The sequence below is a fragment of the Prinia subflava genome, chromosome 18, assembly GCF_021018805.1.
Source record: "Prinia subflava isolate CZ2003 ecotype Zambia chromosome 18, Cam_Psub_1.2, whole genome shotgun sequence".
NCBI classification, from domain to species: Eukaryota; Metazoa; Chordata; class Aves; order Passeriformes; family Cisticolidae; genus Prinia; species Prinia subflava.
Window position 1 is genome coordinate 4,413,092 of NC_086264.1, and position 25,003 is coordinate 4,438,094.

The window sequence follows — 25,003 nt, forward strand, 5'->3', positions numbered from 1 at the left end:
CTTCAAAGTGCTCCACATCAGGAGTTCTCTGTGGGTGTCCAACAAACCAGTCACTGGTGGAATGTAAATTAAGAAAATCAGAACAATAAAGAAAAAACCCTTTCAAATAGATGTTATCGTACACCACCAATCCCACAAGAGGAGTGCAATTCACAAGTGAGAACAGCTCACTTGGCAACTGAACAGTTCATTTCATCCAGAAATTAATACAGGAGGCTGTGCAGCAGTGACAAAACATATCTCAAACTTAAGTCAGAATCATTTCCCATTTTTGTTTATATAGAAAGCATTAAGAGTCCAACTGGATAAAATATCATTAATTGTCTTTAACTGAACAAAACAGGGCAATTGTAGTAGCACTAGACCATGAATTCAAATCTTGTCTAAAATGAAAATTACAAAACAAGCTATAGGTCAGCTACTAGACATTTTCCTTCCCTTTTCACAGCTGTTTTAGAAAGTCACATTAGGGATTCATTTCAGTACCCCATAAAGCCACCACAAACCTAATTCTTTGTTTATAACTTAAGATGCACATGCAAGATAGTTCCTAGCTTAGGTAAAACACATCCATACTACATCAAACAGTAGAAACATTATAAAAGCAAAAACTTATAAAACTTATGACAAGTATTTATATACACAAATAGACACATAATACAGGAATACACTTAGTCCTTCAATTTGGAATTCATGTACCACTACATAATTGACAAAAGCTAAGCCTAAACGTAACAGTGCTCATGGATGATAAAAATTATTACTGATACCAAAAAAAGGAGATACTCCTTTGTAAAAATGATTACAGAAAGGTTTTTCTACACTGCAAGAGTTGGGCAGTAGAAAGAGACTGAAAATCTTAAAAAGCATCTCAGTGCTGTTACCATCAACTGAAGACTGCTTTCTGTGTACTCTGGAATTCTGCTGTCTCCACACAATGATATTCCTTTGACATGCAGACACAGAGAGAGCGCAGAATGTCAGAATTGAGATCTGTGTGGCAGACCTGAGAGCAGTATTTTGCCCTTTCATAAGAGAGAGTGAAGTTTGAGTGAAAACTATTCACAGCACACAGACACAAAAACACTAGGGTCTAAGAGGACCAGTGGATAGTCTGGTCTGGCTTCCTGCATGTCTTGGGTCATGTAACCAAAAAAATGTGTATTCTATTTCATCTGTAGAGAGCAGTTGGGGGATGGTTTCTTTTTTCTTTATCTCTTGTCACTCCAGGGGGAGGAGGGTGGATGCTTTCTGATAATAGACCATCTGTTAAAACCAGGTGGGGCAGTGTTTATCTCTTTCATCAATTGTGCATCCTCCAGGGGATAACTTCTGTTAATGGAACATTAAGGCTCACCAGTGACATGACACATTCCATCATCCACTGTGAGATGCACCACCCAGTGGGGAGGAGCCAACCATTCCCTACCCAGATAAAAATGGGGACACAGGGACCCCAAGGCATCCTCTTTTCCACTGGATTCTCAGAGGAAGGCTGGACTCATCTCAACACCACTGAACCTGTCTACAGGATCATCTCTACTTCAATAGAACCACATCTGTCACTCCAGGAAGACTTATTTGGACTGCTTCCAACACCCTGACCAACAGGATGTCAGGTTGTATTCCTGACTCAGTCAGGGATTTCTAGGACTTTTCTTTGCTTGCTTGCTTGTTTTTTTGTATTACTGCATTTGTATTTTTAATATTCCTAGTAAAGAATTGTTATTCCTATTCCCATATTTTTGCATAAAAGCTCCTAATTGCAAAATTGTAATAATTTGGAGGGAGAGTGTTTTACATTCTCCATTCCAAAGGGAACTCCAGTTTTCCCTGACAGATACCTGTCTTTCCAAACCAAGACACTACACAACAGATGCTACAGGATTTTATGTAACCCTCATCAAGCTAAATCGTCTGATTAGGCAAAGAAAAGACATCCTACTGTGTCCTTAAAAAACCAAAAATATCAAGAACTCACTACCTCCTCCAGCAGTTTGTGCCAGTGATTGGTTTTCTTCACTACTAAAACATTTTGCTTCATCTACTCTTTGCCTAGTTTAAACTTCTCAAGATTCCTATTACATTTTCTGCAGGAGACTAATGATTCATGTGGCTTACAGTAATTTCTCCATGGGGAGGAGGAATAGTAACTCCTGCAATTAAGTTACTAAATTTTCTATTTGATAGAAATTAATCGATTAGAAATGAAACTGAAGACAATGTTTACTTTGATTTGCAAATTTAAGGCTAGGAACATGTCAGAGGTGTTATTTTCTGAAGAAACTTTAAACTCTTTCTTACCACTGTGAACATTTTCTTTGTGTTTTTTCAGGGCATCCTTGCTCTTGAACTTCTTCCCACAGCTATCTGCCTTGCATATGAACCTGGCATCCCCTCTACACGCCTCCTTGTGCTGCTCATAACTACATAGGATAACAAATAAGAGACAAAAACACCCACATCAGGCAGTGTCTCCAGAAACTGGAGCTGTAGCAAGTACTCAAAGCTGAACACATGCTGCACTGCAGAGTTCCAAGGCCACCTCATGCATTACTTACAGCAGAGAGGAATGAAAGCATTTCAGTCCTTGCCCTGTTAGGATTCCCAAACACTACCAAGTTTTTTTGGAAAGCTAACATGCAAAAGGAGGCCAGCAAGGACATGACAGCAGTCCTGTAACTTGGACACAAAACCTCGATTCCGAGCTGAAGGCAGTAGTGCAAACAGAGCACTGGAAACCTCTTGAGGAGTCTCCTGCGCTGATATTCCCTGTGCACTGAAGGACACTAAGAGACAAAGGAAAAAAAATAAGTAAGGGCAACATTCTACAACTTACACAGGCTTGCAGTAGCTAGAAATTATATATAGCTTTACAAAAAGTAGGTTAACAATCTGTAATTAAATGCATAATAAAAAGTAATGTATCTATCTAATTACAAGAAATTATATATAAACAACAAAAGAAAACCAGTTATGTTTCTGTGCAGAAGCATAATTCTAAGATATAAAACTTTAGTGACAAAACTGCATATTTACACTCTCAAGGACAATAAATTTGTGTTTTTAAATCTCACATCTCTTATGTTTCTATTTTGTTTTTCCATCACACAAATATCTAATCTTTTTTTTCCCTGTAAATCTTAATTTAATTCTGTACCAGTATCCACAGTTTGAAATTTGCACATCCTGAACTACCAAATATTCCACTGATGGAGACCAGTAATACTGGTCTGGTCTGGTCTCAGGTATATGAGCTTAACATATTAAAAATTGTCAATATTTTTGCAATTCCCATTGAATTCTACAACAAATATGAGAAATTAAGACATTAAAAGATTAAAGCAAAGGGTAAGGGTATAAATACAGGTGCATAAAAATTAAAGCTTGGCTTGTGATTAAGTCAAGAGAATACAGGATTGAATTAAATTGATTTAAATGATCCCTGAAAAAATACCCCTGTTTCTACTCACTGTCTTTGTAGAGCTTGTTTAACAGGGAATTTCTTTTCACAATTTCGGCACTTAAATTCCTTTTCCTCACTGGGTTTTTGGTGCAAAGTCTGCAGATGCTCAGCTAGGATCTCCTGGCTGGCAAAACTGGATTCACAGTTTGGGCATGCATGGTCCTGTTTACAGGTGAGGGGATCTGCATGATTGGAAGCAAAACCAATGTAAAGGAGTAAGTCCCAGGTTTTTTGGCTACATTAAGAGAGACTCTGCCAGAAACAGATTATGCAGAATGGTGTTGCAAAACTCACAGAAAACAACGTCTCTGAAGGGATTATAGACAGCTTATCTTAAGTGGATTACCATCAGCACTTCTAGAAATGGATGGAAAGTATTAAGATGGGTGTGACTTAGACTGTTGGCCCAAATTAGTCATTCAACTCAATTAGAACCTCAATGCAATTAGTCATCCATAAATTCATCTTTGTCTTTGATAAAGATGCTGAGAATTCCCCAGACAGCTCAGCTCACCTTCCTTTTCCTAGACATCTTACCTTAGGATCGGCTGAATAGCTTTATGGGGATGTTTAATTCTCTCCCACCTAAGAAGGAAACTATCCCTCTTACAACAAAAGCTCAGTGTTCATAAGCCTGTGTGTCAGGTGAAACAAACTCTGTCTTTAGTTCAAAAATTAATGGTTACTACTTAGAAAATCCAGACTCACTCATTCACTCAGTAATTCACAAGACTGGCTGCTCCTTACAAGGCAAAGCAGCTCAACTCAAACCCAAATAAAGAGATAAAAATAATGCAAGAACTCAGATTAGACCCCAAGGACCCTCCAGTTCCCCAGTCCTATACAGTTAGTGTTCTCTTTCTTCATTACCATGTTTAAGCTCTCAAGTTACCCTATATTTTACATACTGCTCACCTGCAACTTTTTCACCAGCTGGTTGTACTACTTTATTGCTGCCACTGTCTTCATCTTCCTGGCTAACAGTTACTTCCTCCTCCTCCTCTTCTTCCATGTCACTGTCCAAGTACCCAATCAGAAGTTCTGTGTCTGTTTCAATATCTTCCACAGCCAGATAGAAAATATTTTCCCCTTCCTGTTGCAAACAGGAAATAGAGGCAACAAATAATTATGTCAGAAAAACAAAAATCTAGACAAGTATGAGACCCTAAACTAATATTATTCCTCAACCATGGAAGGGTTGGCTCCATTCCTCAGGGAGCACAATGCTACAACAGCTTTGCTAAGACTTCTTTTCCAGTGTGACTGCATGGATAGGGTGCATTTGTATTCTCCTATTTTGGGAATATTCCTCTGCCTCACCTGGGAGGCTTTTCCACTATTCGCTACAGCTTAGACCAAGGTGGAAGTGGCATTGAAGTCCTCTCCTGTTATACTCTACTTGACAAGAACTTCAGGGTTTGAAAATGAAATATTTGAGGATTAGAAAAACAGCAAAATTTTGATAACCAACACAGCTTTATCTCTCTCCCCAGCTGAATGCAGGAATTCTAATACAGCTTTCAACAGCATGTTTACATTGTGTTATTTTCTCTTTTTCTCTCTCCTCAAGATTCCCAGCCTTCTCCAACAGGCTTTCACCCCAGTCTTCTGTAGTTATCTTCCCTATCAAATTAACAGGCACATCTGGAAAATGCACTTTAAACCCTGTACTGGTTTAAATCAGTGTAGATTCACGAAAGGCCAAAGGATCCAGCCCCTATTCTGCACAACAGCACAAACTACGTAACAATAAGCTCCAAAATTTTCTTGATAATGCCTGGACAAGCTTCCAAGCAGCTACATAAGATAACAACTTTGGGCTTTCACAACACTTGATTAAAATTACCAAGGCTAGCACTATGGGATGTGGGGAGGAATCTGCACATCCGTCCCCTAAACTGATACTCCGTAAAACAGAGACATCTTTTTTCTTTCTATATGTGAACCAACTGCTTTAGGTACTGACCAAAGCACTGAAGGAGACACATATTTATGCAATGAAGATTCCCAAGTTCTATCTTAAAGCTTATCTGATTAACACCTAGAAAAGTTAACTGAGGCTTCTTTGCCCTGCATCTAAGCATATATTTTGTAACAAGCCTCTGACTTGGTTTGAGGGGAAGTGAGTTTTTCAAGAGGCTGTGGTCAAACCAATCAGTGGTCAGGTTTGAATGTTGGCACCTTTAGTGGCCACTGAGAGGTTGGACACGCCTCTGAGAACACAAGGGGTTAAAAGCAAGGCCTCCCAGAGGGAATTCCTCTTTCTGGCTCTGCTTTCAGGAGAGGAGCATCTTTTCCCTCCTCCCCTACCCAGGCTGGGTGGGGGAGGGGGGCCATATGGCCGGGCTGAGATAGGCCCAGGGCCCCAGGGGGTGGACAACTTTGGAGGTGCCTTCCGTCAGTCCCCCGTCCCCCCCAATAAGAGAGACTGCTGCTTCAGAGTTTCAAACATTGGCAGCAGCCAGCAGCAAAGAAAGAGCAGGGGGAGGGGACAGGAGAAGTTCTCGGCTGTGTAAAGAGGTGGACCCTGCCGGGAGCCAGGAACTGTTAACCCTTTCTTGGCAGAAGGAAACTTTTTCCCAGACATTGATTCACATGGCTAGTGGTAGAGAAAGAGAAACAGTCTGGGACCGAGATGATAAAGGAAGATGAAAAGAACCCTAGATGGGCAGAGATTGAAGAGGAGTTGTTTTTGAGCTGGACATTTCTTCCATAATGTTAGCCACAGATTGAACTCGAGTCTCTTTTGAACATAAACTGCATTTGGGTGGATACAGCTGCCTCTGCTTTTGCTACAGTGACTGGCACTTTAAGAGTGGAGGGAACAGAGAAGAGAGGGGGAGGGTGTGGTGGCACCCTCTGTCCTCAGGGAAGACCTGCTCTTGGAACCCTCCACCCCAGGGGAAAGATGGGGAGAGCTCAGCGTGCAAGCATCCTTAAAAGAGCCCTATATGCAGCTTTGGCCCATGGACAGCATGAGAGCACTGGACATGGAAAAGAGAGTGTCACCCTGTCAGACTTCTCCGGGCGGTGCCACGGGTGACATGAAAACCCATAAGGGTTGGACCCGTGTTTTCTGAGGAGCAGTTTGTGGTGCAAGAGAGACTCCCCTCTCCCTTGCTGAATTGAAGATTAGTTTTTTTGAGTGGTGACTGATTTAAAACCCAAGGTTTTGCTCTATGGAGGGTAACATGTAGTGGGTGGAAACTGGGGGAGAAGAAGAAATGTTCTGGGAAAGTTTCATTTCTGTTTTTGTGTGTGTTTAGAGTTTTCCTTTCTATTTCTGTTCTTATGTAATGTAATAAAGTTTTGTTCTCTGTTTTGAAGTTTTGGGCCTGTTCTACTCTGTTCTTGACTACATCTCACAGTAGCTCATTAGGAAAAACATACACTCATGGGTGCATTAACATCTGGCCAGTGCTAACCCATGACAGCCTCCTTGAGCAAGGACAAAATAATGATTTTTAATTTTTGTAATGCACTAAGATAAATTTAAACTGCCAACAGGGATGTAGCATTCCTTGAGCTGCAGAAGGTCTGTTATATTTTACACAAGATACAGTCATACAGGAGTGAAACCTACTTAATTCAGTAGACTTGTTAGAGCTACTACTTTCAAGGACGAACAACTTTTCTATCCTTATCTCAACAGCAGCACTGGAAATCAAAAAATTATGATTTTTTTCCCCAAGATCTATTCTGCAGTCCAGATATCTATCAGCACACAAACCTAATCCCTGTACACATCTGCAAGTTGCTGGGTTTCATATGTCTCTGTCAAGTTGAAGAAACCTTTAATTTAGTACAGTCTAAAGTCAAAACAAATCCTCTTGACACTAGGAAAAGTAAAAGGTTTTTCTACACTCAGTCTCCACACAGACAGATAAAATCATTGGGGTAAATCTCCAATACATCACTGTTTAGGACAACCTTATTCTAAAAGTGAGACAACCTCATGAAGGGAAGCACATCTCTGTTACTGGATTACCAAATATAATAATGAAAAGAATTTAAAAATTAAGGATTTTGAAAATTTAAAAATTAAAAGAAAAAAGAAAAAGTCATGTATCCCAGGCAAAAATAAAGCCCCAAGTACTACGAGCTGTCAGTGTTTGAGTGCTCTGTGTTACATTTGCATTGGAAAGAAATTTGCTTTGGTGCCAGCCCAATCTAAACTCATTTCTCCTCCAAGGTTAATTTGTTCGACTTTCCCATCCAAACCAATGCTAATAACAAGTATTCAGAGCACTAATTAATCAAGATAGACCCACTTGCTATAGTAGCTCCTCAAGGCAGCATTTTGAGTGAAAGCAATGGAAGCTCTCCAGAAACCACAAAAGAATTTACACCTCTCCCTCCACCAGCAGCACCTGTATGAATCACATTAATCTACATGCATGCAGACACAGTAAGCAGTCTTTTAAATTATTTTAATAACTCTCCTGTTTCTAAGAACACATCTGCAGCCATTCCACTTGCCCATATGCTTAGACTATGCTGGCTGTTTTCCTAACACTCAGCTGCAGCAGACATTACAGTCCTTGGGAGAAAACTCCAAGTGCTTGCTCATCATGGTGGTACCACAACCTCCCTTCATGTTATTCCTGGTTTATTATTCAATTATGTTTTTCTCACCTCTGCCTTCACTGTCACCTTTTACACTATAAGCCACAAAGACCTGCTCAGTAAATACAGTTTTCCAGTTCCAACAGCCCTTGCTATCTCCTTTTTGGTCCACTATAGGTACCTCTTCCATATAGGCTTTTCCATAGTTACACACCTTCATATCTGCTTTGTAAGAGGGAACACTGAATGCCCATCCCACTTTCATCCAAAATCCTGAAACACTTATTTCATCTCTCCTGAAAGTTTAAAACACAGGAGAAGGAAACAGCACAGTCTTGTGTTACCTGAGGTAGTGTAGGGCTTTTCCATCCTTCAGAGTCTGAGCAGCTGGCTACAACTGGACCCTTCCTAATCCTTACCCACTTTATCCCTGTGCCCATAGAGCATTACCTGACTTCCCTCTGTACCTGATTCCCTGGCAGCAAACCAGCTCTTCAGTCTATGCCTCCAAACAAGAAGGTATGATTCCAAACACTGCCTTTCCCAGTCTTTCCCTGCAGCTCCAGGATGTCAAGTTTGACAGAGGTAAAACCAATACAGGCAACGTCTGAGGGCAGAAACTACAATCTTGGAAATGTGGGGAGATAATTTCACACACACTCCCCACACAGCCCAGAATTCAGATTATACCTCATCTAAAATACAGCACCTGAACCACACACACACAAAGATCCAGAAGCCTCAGCTCTCTCTCCTGATCTATTCCTATGCTGTTATATTGCATGGCAAGGCAGAAAATCTGAGACACAAATGTGAGACTGAACAGAACACAAGGCTAAACCACTACAGCAATTCTGACATTTCTTCATACTGCAGTTTTCAGTAATAGCCCCCAATGAAGGCTACAATATTTTTCCATCTGAATATTCTGTATTAGGATGAGCTTTAAGGTCCTAAAAAGCCCTATGAGTTAATTTAGCAAATTTTTACTTGTTTCTATAATTTTCCTTATAAAGAAACCCACTGGTATGCACTGGATATTCCATTAAAACTTCTATTCAGACGTTCAAGTCATTTACTGGAAAGATAATAAAGAACATTAATTGTTCACCCTACTCTCTCTTGTGAGCCTTACTTTGCATTTGCTAACAATGACTGTGCACTGATGAGGTGCTAATAACACTCCCTGTATGAGACCCTTTCATATTTGCTATCATAAGGAGGACAACAAATTTCATCAGATATGAGCTTTTGTTTTCTTGGCACGGAAAAACCAATTTTTTTTTGTCTGGCCTCAAAATAAACAACAATTCTTTTGTCAGGGACACGCAGGCTAATCCTTGGGGGAAAAAAGTCATCTCATTATGAAAAAGCAGAACAGCAATTTCAAGAAATGCTGATAAATAATTCTCCTTTTCCTGATTGCTTGCCAATTTGGGTTATATCAGCAAATATCTAAAGTTAGCCTGAAACAACATTTTGTAAAGTATACATTTTGAGAAAAAAATCACAGTCATGTAATTCTTACTTATGTAGGAGCAGAAATTAATTTACTATGAAACAGAGCTGTTTAAAAAAAAAGGAAGATAGCTCATTTCTTTAGTAATCTCCAAAAGAACAACAGCTGGAACTGGAAAGATATCCCTGTCTCTGCTGTATCCTGTAAAGTCACAGGATGCTTCAAAAAACGAGCAATTAAACAGATTAAGACTCTTCAGCTTTAGAGAAAAGCTGTCAGATAAGAGCGAAAGTATATAACAACTCCACAAAATCAAAGATAGCATAGAAAAATAAAGTAACTATTCACTGTTATACCAGAACTAGGAAATAACGTGAAATTAAAGAGTATATACAAGAAAAACAGAAGCATGTTTCAACATAATTAAAGCAGTGGAACTCACTACCAGAGAGTACTGCAAATGATAACTATAAAAAAAAAATAAGCTGGATAAATTCAGATCAACAGCAAAGACAAGAAAATTATCTTTTTTTGTTAATTTATCCTCAGGCAGCACATGATCATCCTATCAGATAATTAGGTTGTTCCATTTTTTGTTTTCTACTTAAATATTTTCAGCATCATGCTTCCTTTCAAACCTGTCACACTTTCACAATTAATTATGTAGTATTTTATGTATATTATATGACATTAATTTTATTGAACAATAATGTAAATGCATGATTCTGCTTTACACAAACCTAAGCCCATACCAAGTCTGGCATGAAACACATACAGGTCTCTAAATAATTAGTTCTTAAATCTTTCAAATAGCATGAGATTCCAAAGACTTATCTGGTCTTTCATCCTACCACTCTTAATTGCAGTATTATCTTAAGCACAAGAGTTCTCTTCTAAAAAGAAAGCCAGAAAAAGAAAAGCAGTTTGCTACTTTGCTCAGATCTTGCGATTTTATTACAAAACATGAAGGCCAATGAGGAGATCAAATTACTAAATCAGTAACAGGAAGCAAAAGGTAGGACTTCACCAAATCTACCTGGATGGCTGCCAGGTTCTTCTGTTCCTGGGATGGAGCCTCATGGACAAACCGCAGCCAGTTTGAATGGCGTGGGTTGCTGGCATCCAGAATATAAAGGATCTCACCTTTGCTCCCACGAACCTGAAACATTAAAAAAAAAATCCCTAAGCAAAATTAAAATTAAAAAATCGAATATATCTGGGTTTTGTCCACTCAGTGAAAAAAAACCACTTAAAAAAAAGAATTGTGCACACAAGATACATCCATCTTCGTATCTAGACATTTTGGCTAACATTAAAGATACATAAAATTCACATGATTTCGACAATTTTGACAGAATTCCAGCTTACACTGAAAAAAGGAAGATGATAGAAATAAAAACTTAATATTAACTAAGTTATTCTTCTCTCTCAAAACATAAAGACATACTACTGTTATAATACATCTATCACTGCCAAAATATCCCTGTTTGCTTCGTTTTAAATAATAGATCACTTGAATCTCCACTGATCCAGACAACAGAGAGCCATGCAAAAAGGTGATACAGCCACACTATTATTCCATGTGATTTATTTATATAATGAATGGATTTTATTTTCCATCTGTCAACAAAAAGTATCCAGTGCAGGTATTTCCTAAGAGCTAGGGAATTTGGCTATGTAAGACCAAAATTAGATTGTCTTTGTGGCTTTGTATATAAATTGCTCACATTTTTGCTGTATTTGTTTCTAATAGCATGCAGTATCATATTTCTTCAGTATGAGTGCTTCAATAACCTAAACGTTTAGGGTATTATTAAAAAGACAAAAACTGTATTCCATTACAATAATAGCTGGTGACAGCACGTTGTTCTCAGATTAAGAAAAAAAAGAATAACTGTAGTTCCACAAACAAATAAGGATCTTCAAAATTCATTACTGCTCTTCTGAAGGAAAAACGACACATCATGAAAAGGTGCCAACATTCAAACTTTAAAAGCTCTTGCTTTCCAACACATGGATTAGCCCCAGTGAAAAGTGTCAAACCTACACACTGAAATGCATCTGGAAACAATATTATCTGACACTAAGCACTAATGGTTTCCTAGAGAGGCCATAGATATCCCATCCCTGGGAGTGTCCAAGGCCCAATGGGACGGGGCCCTGAGCAACCTGATCTAATGAGTGGTATCTCTGTCCCTGGCAGGGGGGCTGGAACTGGATGGTCTTTAAGCTGCTTTCCAACCCAAACCATTCTGTGATACTGTAATAATCACCCAGTTCTACAGAGGCTTCGTGCTTTAGCTACCAAAGCCCAAGTTACAGGAGCCCGTCATGCAGATCCTATAAAGGCTTCCATCAGATCTTGAGTTGGAATGAGAAGCAATCCAGGTCCTATTATAAAAACTATACATTACACTAGCTAACTTTTCATCTATTTTTCTTTATTTGCTTGATTCTTAAATTATAGAAGAATAATTTATATTTGCTTCAGTGATGCACAGTCATCTCAGTTATGCTTTCAGAGTCTCTGCCAGTCCATAAAGCGATGCCAAACACGAAATAGAGCTTTAACACATAAGGAAACTATCGATAAAGGACTACGACAAATCCCTTTTAAAACATTCTGTACCTTCTACTGGTTTTTTCACCTCATAGAGAAATAATGTTGCATTGAATATACAGATGTAAGCATGAAGAGTCAAGAAAAAGTGCAGAAATACTGTCCTTAGCATGGACTAGACTGGTGACATGAACCAACCTTTTTCTGACTGCATGACTATCCTAAATGAAGTGATGGCAGTGGATCCTAAACATAGCACTTAAAACCAACACCTAAAATGCATATGCATATTCACATCAAGTACCTCAAACTGAGGTGCCCAAGAATTATCTTCTCGAGAATCAACACAAACGTGTCACTGAACAAACTCAGTCGAATGGCTTCAATGTATGATAAAACATGGGACATTCATGGTCACCACACAGAGTGAGAAGTTCCACCTCAAAGCCAATCAGGACAATTTGAATGATGCCACATTAACAAGCACCAAAAGAGTTCAGGAAAAGATGTGTCCCTGGTCAATGTATAACCTCCTCATATGAAACCCTACACAGGCCTAAACAACACCTAAGCTGTAGCAATGCCCACCAGCAAGAGCCACTACTCCATCTGGCAGCCTTTTATGCTGCAATGAAATTACCCCCACATTTTCAAAATACATCCAAATTTGTCACTTATGCTACTTCAAAATCCTCACAAGTGTATTGCAAATGCCGTACCATGCACACCTGGTGACAGAAGAATAAAGCTTCACTGCAAGTAAGCAGATGGCTACTTCTGGCGAAGGCAGTAAACTCAATGCCTGCTTTCTGGAAACCATTTTCTGAACATTTCTAAACCAAAAAATCTATGTTCATCAAACAATCACGTAGAGAAAAGTACTGGTTTCTGCATTGTTTCTTTTTTGATTAGCTGAAAATATGATCTTTATTGTTGCAGCATAAAGCAGCTAGATGCAATACTTCTGCATTCTGAGTTCAGACCATCACAGAGCTCACTGCGTTCTAGAAACTCACATTTTAACGTTGCTGGAGAATGCATTAAAATAAAATAACTCCAGCAAAAGAAACCTGAGGCAGAAGCTGCTGATTTGCTTACTCAGTAAGAAGTCTGGGACAGAGACAGCATGCGACATTTTCCTTCAGCCAAAACATACGGCAAGTTTTCTATGCTAATGAAGCTCCTTCTGGTGCATGACATTAGCTGACGCTGCCAGGGGCAGAAGGGTAAAGGAAGCTCACTCCCAGACTCCTGCAAACATTCTGTGGAGTTTTCAGGAGCAGGGCTGAACTTCCCTTTCTCTGGAATGACACCAAAATCTCCCTAAGCAAACTGTGTGTGATCTTTTACAGTAAGTTCAGACTGGAATACCAACACCTTAGCCTAGCAACACGTGCTTTCCAACATCTTAAATATACCCCATAACTGAAGATGGGAGGTTAACACTCTCAGCTACTTTCAGGAGTAGATCTTTCTTGTTACCAAAACCAAAAGATCATTAATGGGCCTCCTCCAGAAGTCACTAAAATTAATTCAAAGTCATAAATTTAACAGGAAAAAGATGACTAAAACAAGTTTTAACAGAGTTGATTGCAACATTAATAACTAGTCTGGACACCTATCTATCCCATTTCAGAATAATTTACTAAAATTGAAAATCCAGGACATAGACTCACAGCTGAGATAGTGCACCGATTTCTGATTTGGATCCAAAGTCCAGATCATTTAAGAAATTAGAAAAACAAAAGCATTTCTGAAAATTAAACAAATATTCACCCAAAAGCATTTAAAAGCAAACCATTTTCAATGTAAACAGTATTTGAGGAACAATAACTGGGATGGTAGTCTTCATAGAGGAAAAATAAAGACTACATTGTTCAGAACTAGAGTTATAATATTATATTCACCTTGACAGCAAACACAGAATTCATCTAATTAAGATTTATTTTATCATGAATCTATGGACATAATTTGCCTGAATGTCTTGTGTGCAAGAGCCTTCCTATGCCAGAAGTACATTTTATAGGCAAGATATCAAAGAAAGAGGAAAAAAAAATGAAGAAAGCCACCAGAACACACCAAGCTTAATATGCTTGACTTCTTATACCTCAACCCTAAACACCACAGCTCTGATCTGAAGCTGGCTGCAGGCAATTGCAGATTTTCTGTTGCCTTCACTAATTTTCAGGCAGGCTTATTTAACTGAAAACAACTGTCACAGCAAAAGCGATGAGAGTGAAGCAGTAGAAATCTAAGTTCATTTCATTTTCTTATATAAATAAACACAAACATTGGCTTCCATTGAAAGACTGATTTATGATCTCTTTGGTTTATGTAACAATGAAGAAAACATGATCGTGGCAGATAGACAGAAACTCAACCTGAAATATGTAACATTCAGCATTATATGGCGTATTATGTTCCAACCCTGACCAACATTTCTTCATGGCATGTCAGAGTATTTGATCTTTCCAGCCCTCCCTGTTTCAACATTTGCCAAAGTCATCACCAGAAGTATATGCCTGCCACAGGCAGGAGTGAAATAAATTCCCCTTTCTTTGTTAAGGATAGTGAAGTAAAGGAACTGAACATACATAAATGAACTGATATCGTACCTTCACAAACGCATATCTGAGCCTCTAGAGCAAAAACGTCTGTGAACTTTTAATACCTTAAGATTATTTCCTGCTTGCCTTTAAGCACTTGCTCCCCCAGCAAATACACACAGTTCAAAGCTGCTATGCCAAGTTTACTAATACACACAAAGAAGTACTCAATAACGGTGTCAGTGGGATGCTAAGAGTAAGAACAGAACTCTCAATTCATCGCAGCAATAAGCTGTGCCCTTCACCAGCACAACACTCAGAGAGCTGGGGGACACACAGAGGTGTTTTTTTTAACAGAAAGAAAGAAAAAGCACAAAGCCATTTGGACATTTCCTTGGCTTTTTATTATCACTCTTAACTAAATGACTACCACATGTTTGTTTGGTTGGGTTTTTTTTTTTTCCTTTCACACCTCTCATAAACAAAACATTTCAGCCTGTAGCTCTTTACAAAGATAACAGCAAGATCAAGGATGCTTCCCACCTGCTGTAATCTTCCACTTCCCTGGAATCTGTTGAATGAGCAAGTATAAACCTTTGATTTCTTCACAACTATGCATGTTACAGGCAGAGTAATGGCATTCTGCTATATTTCATTTAAAGAGAAATTCTAACATCTTCAGAATTTTATTGAAAAAATCACTGAGCTCAGTAAATTTTTGGGTGCCACTTTTTCCCTGAGATCAAAAGAAAACATGCAATTCCATCTCAACGTGATGCCTTAAAGATGCCAACTCACAATACTGGTCTTGGAGAAAAAGAAATTGCTTGATCAAAACAGACATAGAGCACTACTATGCACAACTAGAAATGCATGTGCCAAACTTCCTCACAGAAAAATATTCCATAAAATTGAAGCCTGGATGCCAGGCATCACATGCCAAGGAAAGAAATGTCACACCATTGTGACAACGCCCATTTTTCCCCTTGACTTACAAAAAGCCTCTGCTGCTTGAGCCTTCTTTCTGGAGGTGTTCTCTCTGTAAACATTTTTTTTTGACTGCCATCAGACTGTGAAGTCAGGCTTTAGTGTGCCCTCCAATAGCCTTCAAATTAATTATTTTTAATATCTTTGGTACAGCTGACTACACACAAACTTGGCCAGTTTCTGTGCATGCCTCCCACAGGCTCTGGAATAATCATCTACTTGGGCTGTTCAAGTCTTACTTTCTGCATTCCTGGTCTCAATTTTCAACTTCAGACTACTCCCAGCATGATTTAAATTATATTATAAAGCTCACGTTCAGATCAACTTCAGTAAATACGAACAAATTGGGTTAAAACATTCAGGAAGTTATAAAATTTGGTATGCAGGAATCTTCTCAAGGCTCTCAAAACTAAGTTACAGTAAGATATTATGAAATTATTTTAAAACAGCTCATAAAAACCTCATTTTCTGATTTGCTGTCAACGGGGTCACATTAGTGTCACCAATAAATACATGTATTTGCCTTTTCTTTTCTGTCGTGCAGAAACAGATAAATCTCATTTAAGCATGAGCAGTGAGCAATCTGGAAAATCATAAAGCTTTCCAACAAACCTAAAAGCCTTCTCATTGCTGTAATCCACCCACTGTCTTTTCTGAAAACCTTGCTCTAGCACAAGCGTTTTACTGATTTAAAACAACCTGCAACAACGTCAGAAGAGCCAAGTGAGCAGGGCATATTAATATGTACTGCACTCAGCAAACATCTGTAACAAAGGCACACTGTATTGCTCTGTTTTCAGCTGGGAACTAAGAAGATGAAATTGGTTGTTATGAGTACGTAACCCAAAAGGGAAAGGGGAACAAATTATCCACACCTCTTCTCTGGGCACCTGGGGCACATCCCTAGATTAAAACAGACAAAAGAAAGGGAAAGAGAGAAAACAAGGCTTCACAGGCTGGAGTTAGCACTCATCTAGGAATATTTCACCACTCACAATATTTATACTGAGTCTGGGTAAAAAGAGATGGGCTTTTAACACTCTCTCAGTCATCACTCTAGTGTATGGAATCTATTTGTAGCTCTGCTAAGGCTGCATCAATATTCTGCACTCTTCTTAAGCTGCTCAGGGATGTTAATGCCAGAGATTTTTCAAATAAACATGTATTTTGTGGTAAATGCACTGACAGTGCTTTAAGCCAGATGTCAAACATAGGCTTTTTTTATACAGTGCAATAACAGTCCTTTTTCCACCTCCAACCACAGAAAGTTAAAAAAGTAAGAAATGAGTCTTCTCCTCAGTGGAAAAGAGGACTAAAGGTGCATTCAATAGAAAATGCTTGGCTGAGAAAAAAAAGAAAAAAAAAGAAAAAAAAGAAAAAAAAAGAAAAAAAAAGAAAAAAAAGAAAAAAAAAAAGAAAAAAAAGAAAAAAAAAGAAAAAAAGAAAAAAGAAAAAGGGAAAAAAGGGGAAAAAAGGGGAAAAAAGGGGAAAAAAAAGGGGGAAAAAAAAGGGGGGAAAAAGGGGAAAAAAAAGGGGAAAAAAAGGGGAAAAAAAAGGGGAAAAAAAAGGGGAAAAAAAAGGGGAAAAAAAAGGGGAAAAAAAAGGGGGGGAAAAAGGGGGGAAAAAGGGGGGAAAAAGGGGGGAAAAAAGGGGGAAAAAAGGGGGAAAAAAGGGGGAAAAAAGGGGGAAAAAAGGGGGAAAAAGGGGGAAAAAGGGGGAAAAAGGGGGAAAAAAGGGGAAAAAGGGGGAAAAAAGGGGAAAAAAGGGGAAAAAGGGGGAAAAAGGGGGAAAAAGGGAAAAAGGGGGAAAAAGGGGGGAAAAAAGGGGGAAAAAAAGGGGGGAAAAAAGGGGGGAAAAAAGGGGGGAAAAAAGGGGGGAAAAGGGGGGAAAAAAGGGGGAAAAAAAGGGGGGAAAAAAGGGGGGAAAAAGGGGGAAAAAGGGGGAAAAAAAGGGGGAAAAAAAGGGGGGAAAAAAGGGGGGAAAAAAGGGGGGAAAAAAGGGGGGAAAAAAGGGGGGAAAAAAGGGGGGAAAAAAGGGGGGAAAAAGGGGGGGAAAAAGGGGGAAAAAAGGGGGAAAAAAAGGGGGAAAAAAAGGGGGGGAAAAGGGGGGAAAAAGGGGGGAAAAAGGGGGGAAAAAGGGGGGAAAAAGGGGGGAAAAAGGGGGAAAAAAGGGGGGAAAAAGGGGGAAAAAGGGGGAAAAAAGGGGAAAAAAGGGGGAAAAAAGGGGGGAAAAAGGGGGGAAAAAGGGGGAAAAAAGGGGGGAAAAAGGGGGGAAAAAGGGGGGAAAAAGGGGGGAAAAAGGGGGAAAAAAGGGGGAAAAAAGGGGGAAAAAAGGGGGGAAAAAGGGGGGAAAAAGGGGGGAAAAAGGGGGGAAAAAGGGGGAAAAAGGGGGAAAAAGGGGGAAAAAAGGGGGAAAAAAGGGGGAAAAAAGGGGGAAAAAGGGGGAAAAAGGGGGAAAAAAGGGGGAAAAAAGGGGGAAAAAAGGGGGAAAAAAGGGGGGAAAAGGGGGGAAAAAGGGGGGAAAAAAGGGGGAAAAAAGGGGGAAAAAAGGGGGAAAAAGGGGGAAAAAAGGGGAAAGAAAAAAAGAAGAAAGAGGAACAAAGAAAAAAAGAAAAAAAAGGAAAAAAAAGAAAAAAGAAATTCTGCTCAAAGAACTACAGCAGCAAATAAAGATTACAAAGACAGAACAGTGGCACCAGAAAGAAGGCATTTTTAACAAGTTGGAAATGTTATTGTCAGTGTTTTTCAGTCAGTGTAATCTCCTCAACTGGTAAACTCAGATTTTACTTCAGGCACACACAAGTACAACAGGAGCTAGGATGGGTTATGTATCTAATTACAAGAACTAGTGTATAAACTGTTGTTCCTGTCTAATGCATATAGAAAATAAAAAGCTGCCCACAGCCCCAGGCTTCTATTTTGCTAAAGACCTCATAACTACTCACTGCATTAAAAACTGCTACAATTTTAAAACCTTGCTTATTTAATTTGCCAAATCCCAACGAAAGTGTCACACCAGGAAATTCATATTACAGCAGAAGGAAGCCATATGCTGGTACCTGTTCATCAGCATAAATCAGTACCTCTGTAACTTACAATTGGCTTTGCAATTCTAATTATTTTAATTTTTCTAATTATTTTCACATGTTTTAATGATTTTTCACAGTGTTAATATATTTGTATTTGGCTTAAACTGATGTTTTTTCACACTTCACTGATCAGAAACCATCATTTGCTTTTTCTTTAGATTTAAAGAAGTCAATCCTCCTCCACCCAGGCAGCATCATTTAAAAGTACTAAATCTCACTCCAGGATCTTTAAGCTATGAAACAAAATAGAAAGGATTTGTTACAGTAATACTTAATTCTGAGAACACTTTTTGTGAAGTGTGATGATGTCACTTTACTCACTTCCCACATGAGCCTGCAGTCTGTGTTGTCATCCAGTTCCTGCGGCATTCGCTTCTCCCCTGCAAAGGGGCCAAACTTTTCACCCTAAGGAATAATTACAAAAGAAAAAGAATCAGTAGGGAGAAAAACAAAAAACGCAAGTAAATCACCAAACTCCAGCAGAGGAGTCATTTTTAGCTTCAAACAGAAAAGGAAAGTTTTCCTTTACTGTCCTACTATATGCCATAAAGGTGCACATCCTTGAGGGTTCAAGTTGGAGCTCATTCCCATTCTTCTCATACCTTGAAGAATCTCATAAAACCATACCTTCCCTCCGCATGCTTATTTCTCCTTTGGGAAGCAGGATTTTTCTTTATCTTAAATAAAACTGAAATTTACAAGGCAAATTTCTTACATTTCTTATGAAATTTTCAGGAAGTACTTTGCAACAAGCATCCAACTAAAACAAAGAACTTGGCAAGCACAAAGTTTACATTAGATTAATTATGAGATTATTTGCAATGCTACTTTTTGAAGTGCCACAAATCAAAAGACTGAATAACTGAGGGCTTGATCGTAGAGAGAGATTTGTTTAAAAATGTAAGGGAGTATTCACGTGCTTATGAATTAATTTAAGCCTTCATAAACAAAATTAAAATGTTCTACCACCCGCTAGTCATAGCACCCGCTGTGAAAGCATCCACTGATTTGTTCTTCCAAAAGTATTCGGCATCAGGGGTTTTTTTTCCTGCACAGACATCACAGCAGCAGAGAGGCAAAATAATTAAATAGGACTTTTTTCTTCCACAAGGCTACCTTCCCCACACATACACACTGCCTTGTCCCTATTTGCAGGTACGGGCCCTAAAGCCTGGAATGTAGGATGCTGTATGCCTTCAGGCAGCATTCAAATCCAAAAGCACTTATACTTCCAAGCATTAGAGATTTGAAGTGTATATTGAAAAGCAACTTTAGAATTTCTTTTAAAAACCACAGTATTTTGGTTAAAAAAAAGTATTGATCTTGTCCACATATCCCTTCCTCCAGGCATATTCCATATTCCCCGCAATAGCCTGCTATGAGCTTTCCTTCTTGCTTAGTTTTTACAAATTGCCTACAGGTAAAGAGAAAAAAGTGGAATGGAAAACATCCAGGACTGTTCATCTTCAAAACAGTAAATCAATTTTTTTAAAAAAAAGCAAACAACTTGTATTTAAAATTAAACCTGAAGTGGTAACAAACAAAGGAAAACCAGCATTGCAGAACGAGGCAAATGAACTGAGGGACAAATTTTTAAATGTGCACAAAGAAAAGTTCTCTACAAGGAACAGCAAAGCAGAAGGTAACACAAGAACAGCAGAAGTCAGCAACTGGAGTCAGAGCAACAAAGGAGACAGACATGGGCAGTGACAGTAAAAACTGGCACTCTGGGGCTTCCTTACTTCTTATTGATTTCCATACCACCCTTGATCATTTTGCTGATAAATAATGTCCGACTTCCTCCCCTGCCAGTTTTTCAAATACTGGAATTTAATACTCAGACTGAAACTTCCTCCTCCTCTTACCTCATCAGCAAAAAGGTGCAAATAGGTAAATACAGCTGTATGTGTACGGCACCTACAGTGTTAATTTCACCCATCCCTGAAGCCCACAGCTCCACTGGGATGAAGCACAGGAACAGCTCATAACAAGAAACACCACACACCGTTCCCATTGAGGTGTTTCAAACCAGGAAATCTTTACTGCAATATTCAAGTATTCAAGGCCTTCTGGCAGCTCAGAACAACAGCAAAAGCAACGTGTCCACCTCTGAATGCAGAGTAAAAACTGCATAAGCTGCAGGTGATACAGATTTCTAAGCACATTTTATGGCTTCTCAAATTTGGGGAAGAACCAAAACCTGATGTCTTGGTCCGTGGGGATAAGTGCAATTATTTGTTTAGCCTTTCAGACCATTTTCTTCATCTATATATATATACATATATATACACACATTATTTCTGGTTAATAAACATGTTGTTATATGTCAACATACATTAATACATTAATCAAAAACATACTCAAAACTTCAACTTCCCCTCTGAGCAATACAAGTAAGGCACACAAGACAGTCTGAAGGCAGAGAAATTATTCAGTACATAAAAGCACATTTTTCCAATGTTGAAAAAGCTATTTTCAACAGTTGCTTCCAAAAAAGCAGCAGTGACTAATCTTATAGTTGCAGCAAAACACTGAGAAATGCAATGGCTCTCTGATGATTACATGAGAGCCTCATGATGTGAGTACTATGCAGCCTGAGGCCAGCTCATGGAAAACAGGAGGTACACGGGAATCACAGCTTTGTTAAGGTAATAAAACAAAAAGTTTCCAAGTTTTATGATTACAGACAAAATCTTGAAAGCCCCACATGCCTGAAGGTGCACAAGCAGATGGCAGGCAGCAGCAGTTCAGAATGTATTATTAGCGAAACTTTGCTAATAGCAGAATTTTCAGAGGCCTCCACAATACTTGGAAAGCTGGTACTGCAATGTCTGATTATAAGATCATCCAGTTTTTTTCTTTTACTTTCAGTTCAGATAACTGCAATTGGGTGACAGCAACAGAGAGAAAAAACAGTGCAGTATTTCCTACCCAGCAACTTAGGTCTTACTTAATAAAGTGTCACATTCAACACCTCCTCCCAATCCCAAAACTCCATGGAATTAATTTAACAGCTTTAAGCTACTCTTTATCACTGCCACGAAGTTTGGTACTCCTGCCTCATTACTAGAGAGGGGAACAAGTTAAGAGCACTTCAGGTGTGAATTTTCTTTCCATGGGAGAGTAAGGCCAAGTTTGTCTGTGTCTGATGTACCACCTGTGTCATTTAAACACCCTCCGTTCTCCCAACAGAGAACATGGTACTTAGGTCCCCAATAAATTTTAGCAGTATGTTTTAATAAACCACAGAGCAACTCGAGTTGGTTCCTCTGCCTGTTCTTCTGACCAGGGCTTTGCACATCACAGCTGTCTGTGCTACCATCAAATGACAAGTCTGTAACAAATACTGTCACCAGACACCCCTAATACGAACAGATCCTACAACTGCCTCTGCTTTTACCTTCTGCAGTCCACACCAAGTACACACACAACACTTGCAACACTTTTTCTAGGTGCTTGCACAGCTCTGGCCTCACACATTTTGCCTGTATGAAGTTCGTAGGTAAGGTGGAATAATTCAGGCAGGAAAACACCCTGTTCGTCCCAGCATGCAGCTCTAACGGTTCAATTGTAAACAGTGTAAAGGACGGAAGCTCAGAGCCTCAGCTCTGAATTGAGCATGCTGATTCCCGTGAGTTTCACTCCAGAGCTCACTCAGGAGTCCAGGGATTAACTAATGTTAATAGTGTACAAACTTCCTTGCTGTATGAACACACAAAATTTTCAAATCAAACTTCAGAACCCCAGTAGAGAAGTTTTAAAGAATTAAACCAAACGATACAAAATTGTTTCCCTTCCAGCTCTCCCTTAACATTCAGGGACACCTTAAAAATGTGAGACCTCCAACCCATCTTGTCCAAGTCCTGTTGATGATACCACTGAAAAATTAGGGGAAAAAATTAGAGCCAAAACGAGGACAAAGATGGAAAAGGAAATGTACAAAATATAGAAAAGTGTATACTTTTAAAGTGTATAATGATGGGTTCATAGTTTTGGTATGCTTTTATGCATCCTAACAAGCCGCCTGGACAGCCTCAGTTGGAATTTTATATAATCAAGAGACCTTCAATTATAAGGCGTGAAGAGGCATCACCTCGCTGGGGTATGAGCCTCGGTTTAGCTGAATGACATCGTTCAGGAGCCTGGCTTTATTATGCCGAAAAAAGGACTTAAACCATGGTCCCGCCGAGCCGTGACAGGGGGGTGACAGGAGCCCGCGAACTCCGGGCGGGCCCCCCCCTCAGAGAGCGGACCCTCAAGGAGGGGGTGCCGCCCGGGGGACCTCTGCCCTCACAACTCTGTCAGACACACAAACCAAATTGTTTGGGGGGTGGTTTTTTTTTTTGTTGGGTTTTTTTTTTTTTTTTTTTTTTGGTTTTTTTTTGGGGTTTTTTTTTTGTTTGTTTTTGTTTGGTTTGGGGGTTTTTTTGTTGTTGTTGGGGTCTTTTTGTTTTGTTTTTGGTTTTGTTTTGTTTTTAATTTTTTTTAATTAAAAAATCACCAAATGGGGAAAATAAAATTCCTCAGAGCAAACCCTCTGCCGGCCCCCGCGCCGCTTCCCGCCTGGGGCGGCAGCGCCCCGGGAGGCTCCTTGCACCGGGAGAAGGGAGCGGGCGGGCGGGCGGTGCCTTCCCTGAGCAGAAGGAGCTCGGGCGGGCACAACGCGGCTGAGGCGAACTAGGAGCGGGGTAGGGGGGCGGGAGAGCCGCCCAGCTCCCCGGTGATACGTGGCAGTCGTTTACCGCCGGGCCGGGACAGGCCGTTCCCCCGCCATCACCCACCTTCTTCACTCTGCGGGCCGTGTAGAGCCCCATCCCGTCTTGCACCCGGGACGACTTCAGGGCGAACCTATCCGGCACGTACATGCCCAGCATTTTTCCACCGAACTTGGGCCCCGCCGCCTGCTACCGGGGAGAAGGAAGAGGCTTACGGGGAACTTCCATCCCACCGGGAACGGCGAGATGTCCGGGGGAGGGGGCAGGAAGAGAGGCTGGATGCGGCGCTCTCCTGGCTCTTGAGGGGAGGGGCCAGCCCGCGCCACGGGGCGGGGCGGCCGCAGGGGGCGCGCGCGCCCGGCGGGGCAGTGGCGGGGACGGCGCCATGGCGGCCGCGGCGTCCTGTTCGGATTTATCTCCCTTATTTATATTTGTGTTCCTCCAGTGCGTGAGGGCAGCTTCGCTTCGAAAGCAAGTAATCCTTCACTTTGGGGGGTTGGTTTTGAGGGAACGCGGATCTAAGGGCAGAAATTCAGCATCCTTACTAAAACCAACATGACACTTTTTGTCTAACAATTAAAACATTTTATATATTCTTACAACATACCTAGCAAAGGCATGGTTTTCTGACTAGAAGTACACACAATGTAGTCCAAGAGGGAGGAAAAGTTCTACTTCAACAGGTTGCTAACATCACATCAGTACTCTTTCACAAAACTATTGTAAATATACATTATAAGTATACAATATATATATGCACGATATACATTGACCTTCTTATAGAAAGCTGAATAGATTTCTTGCGGAATTTCGGGATTTTCCTTGACGCCATACTTATTGTTGCTCTCTGAAGTGGTGGTGTAGCTAGAAAAGGGATTTACTTATATTTGATTATGGACTTAAAATAAGTATAAAGGCATGTGAGGCAAGCAGAAAGAAAACGAAGAACAGGGGAAAAAACTATTTATAGATATAACTTAAAATAGTGCTGCTAATAATAATCATTAAAGCACTGGAGCGTAACAACCTCTTTTCTCTCTACCTCTTTTTACGTTAACAGATGTATAAATAGTAGAAGTTAAATATTAAAAGCTTGTAGTTTTCCCTCAAAGTATTAGAAAAATTCTGGGTTGGTGTCATTTGGAAGAAATGAAATAAATGTCCTGAATTTTAGTTGCCACATGCCAGGGAAAGTGAAAGATCATCGTGAAAGTGCTTTGGATCAGTTGGATTCCTGCCCATCCATAGGTGGACATTTCGGGAAAAATAAAATTTAAAAATCAGGCCTAGCTGAACGTGAAACTCTCTTTGACTATTTTTGTTCCATTATCTATTTGCACACAATGGCTTTTTGTGTTTAGCATCTACAGTGTCGTAGTTTAGCTATCATAAAACTTTATAAGAAAAAAAATCTTTACAAAGGTGATGTATATTTCCACCAACACACATGTATATACAGAGAAGTTTACATAATACTGCATGATATTCAATATATGAGCAAATGCTTTGGTAAATTTGATGAGGCCCTTAATTTGACAAGAAAAAAGGATGAAAGGCTCCAACAACATGGTTGAAAGAATAATTTTGGGAATGAAAACAGATTTCACACCTTGATT

General features: G+C 39.7%; 1 protein-coding gene across 6 annotated transcripts in view; it reads right to left on the bottom strand.

The window, feature by feature from the left end:
- Nucleotides 1–23,594, bottom strand: part of PRDM5 (PR/SET domain 5) — a 67,958-nt gene extending 44,364 nt beyond the window's left edge. For all 6 annotated transcript variants that reach the window (XR_010082587.1, XM_063415006.1, XM_063415004.1 and 3 more), the window contains exons 1-7: nt 23,454–23,594; nt 18,994–19,077; nt 10,528–10,650; nt 4,382–4,559; nt 3,474–3,648; nt 2,697–2,789; nt 2,305–2,426 (exon numbers count right to left, since the gene is read on the bottom strand). Coding sequence is in view for 5 of the 6 variants with exons in the window: in XM_063415006.1 (XP_063271076.1) it covers nt 2,305–2,426; nt 2,697–2,789; nt 3,474–3,648; nt 4,382–4,559; nt 10,528–10,650; nt 18,994–19,077; nt 23,454–23,546 (868 nt within the window). In the remaining variant the exon portion in view is untranslated. The remainder of the gene's footprint in view (nt 1–2,304; nt 2,427–2,696; nt 2,790–3,473; nt 3,649–4,381; nt 4,560–10,527; nt 10,651–18,993; nt 19,078–23,453) is intronic.
- Nucleotides 23,595–25,003: the final 1,409 nt, after the last annotated feature.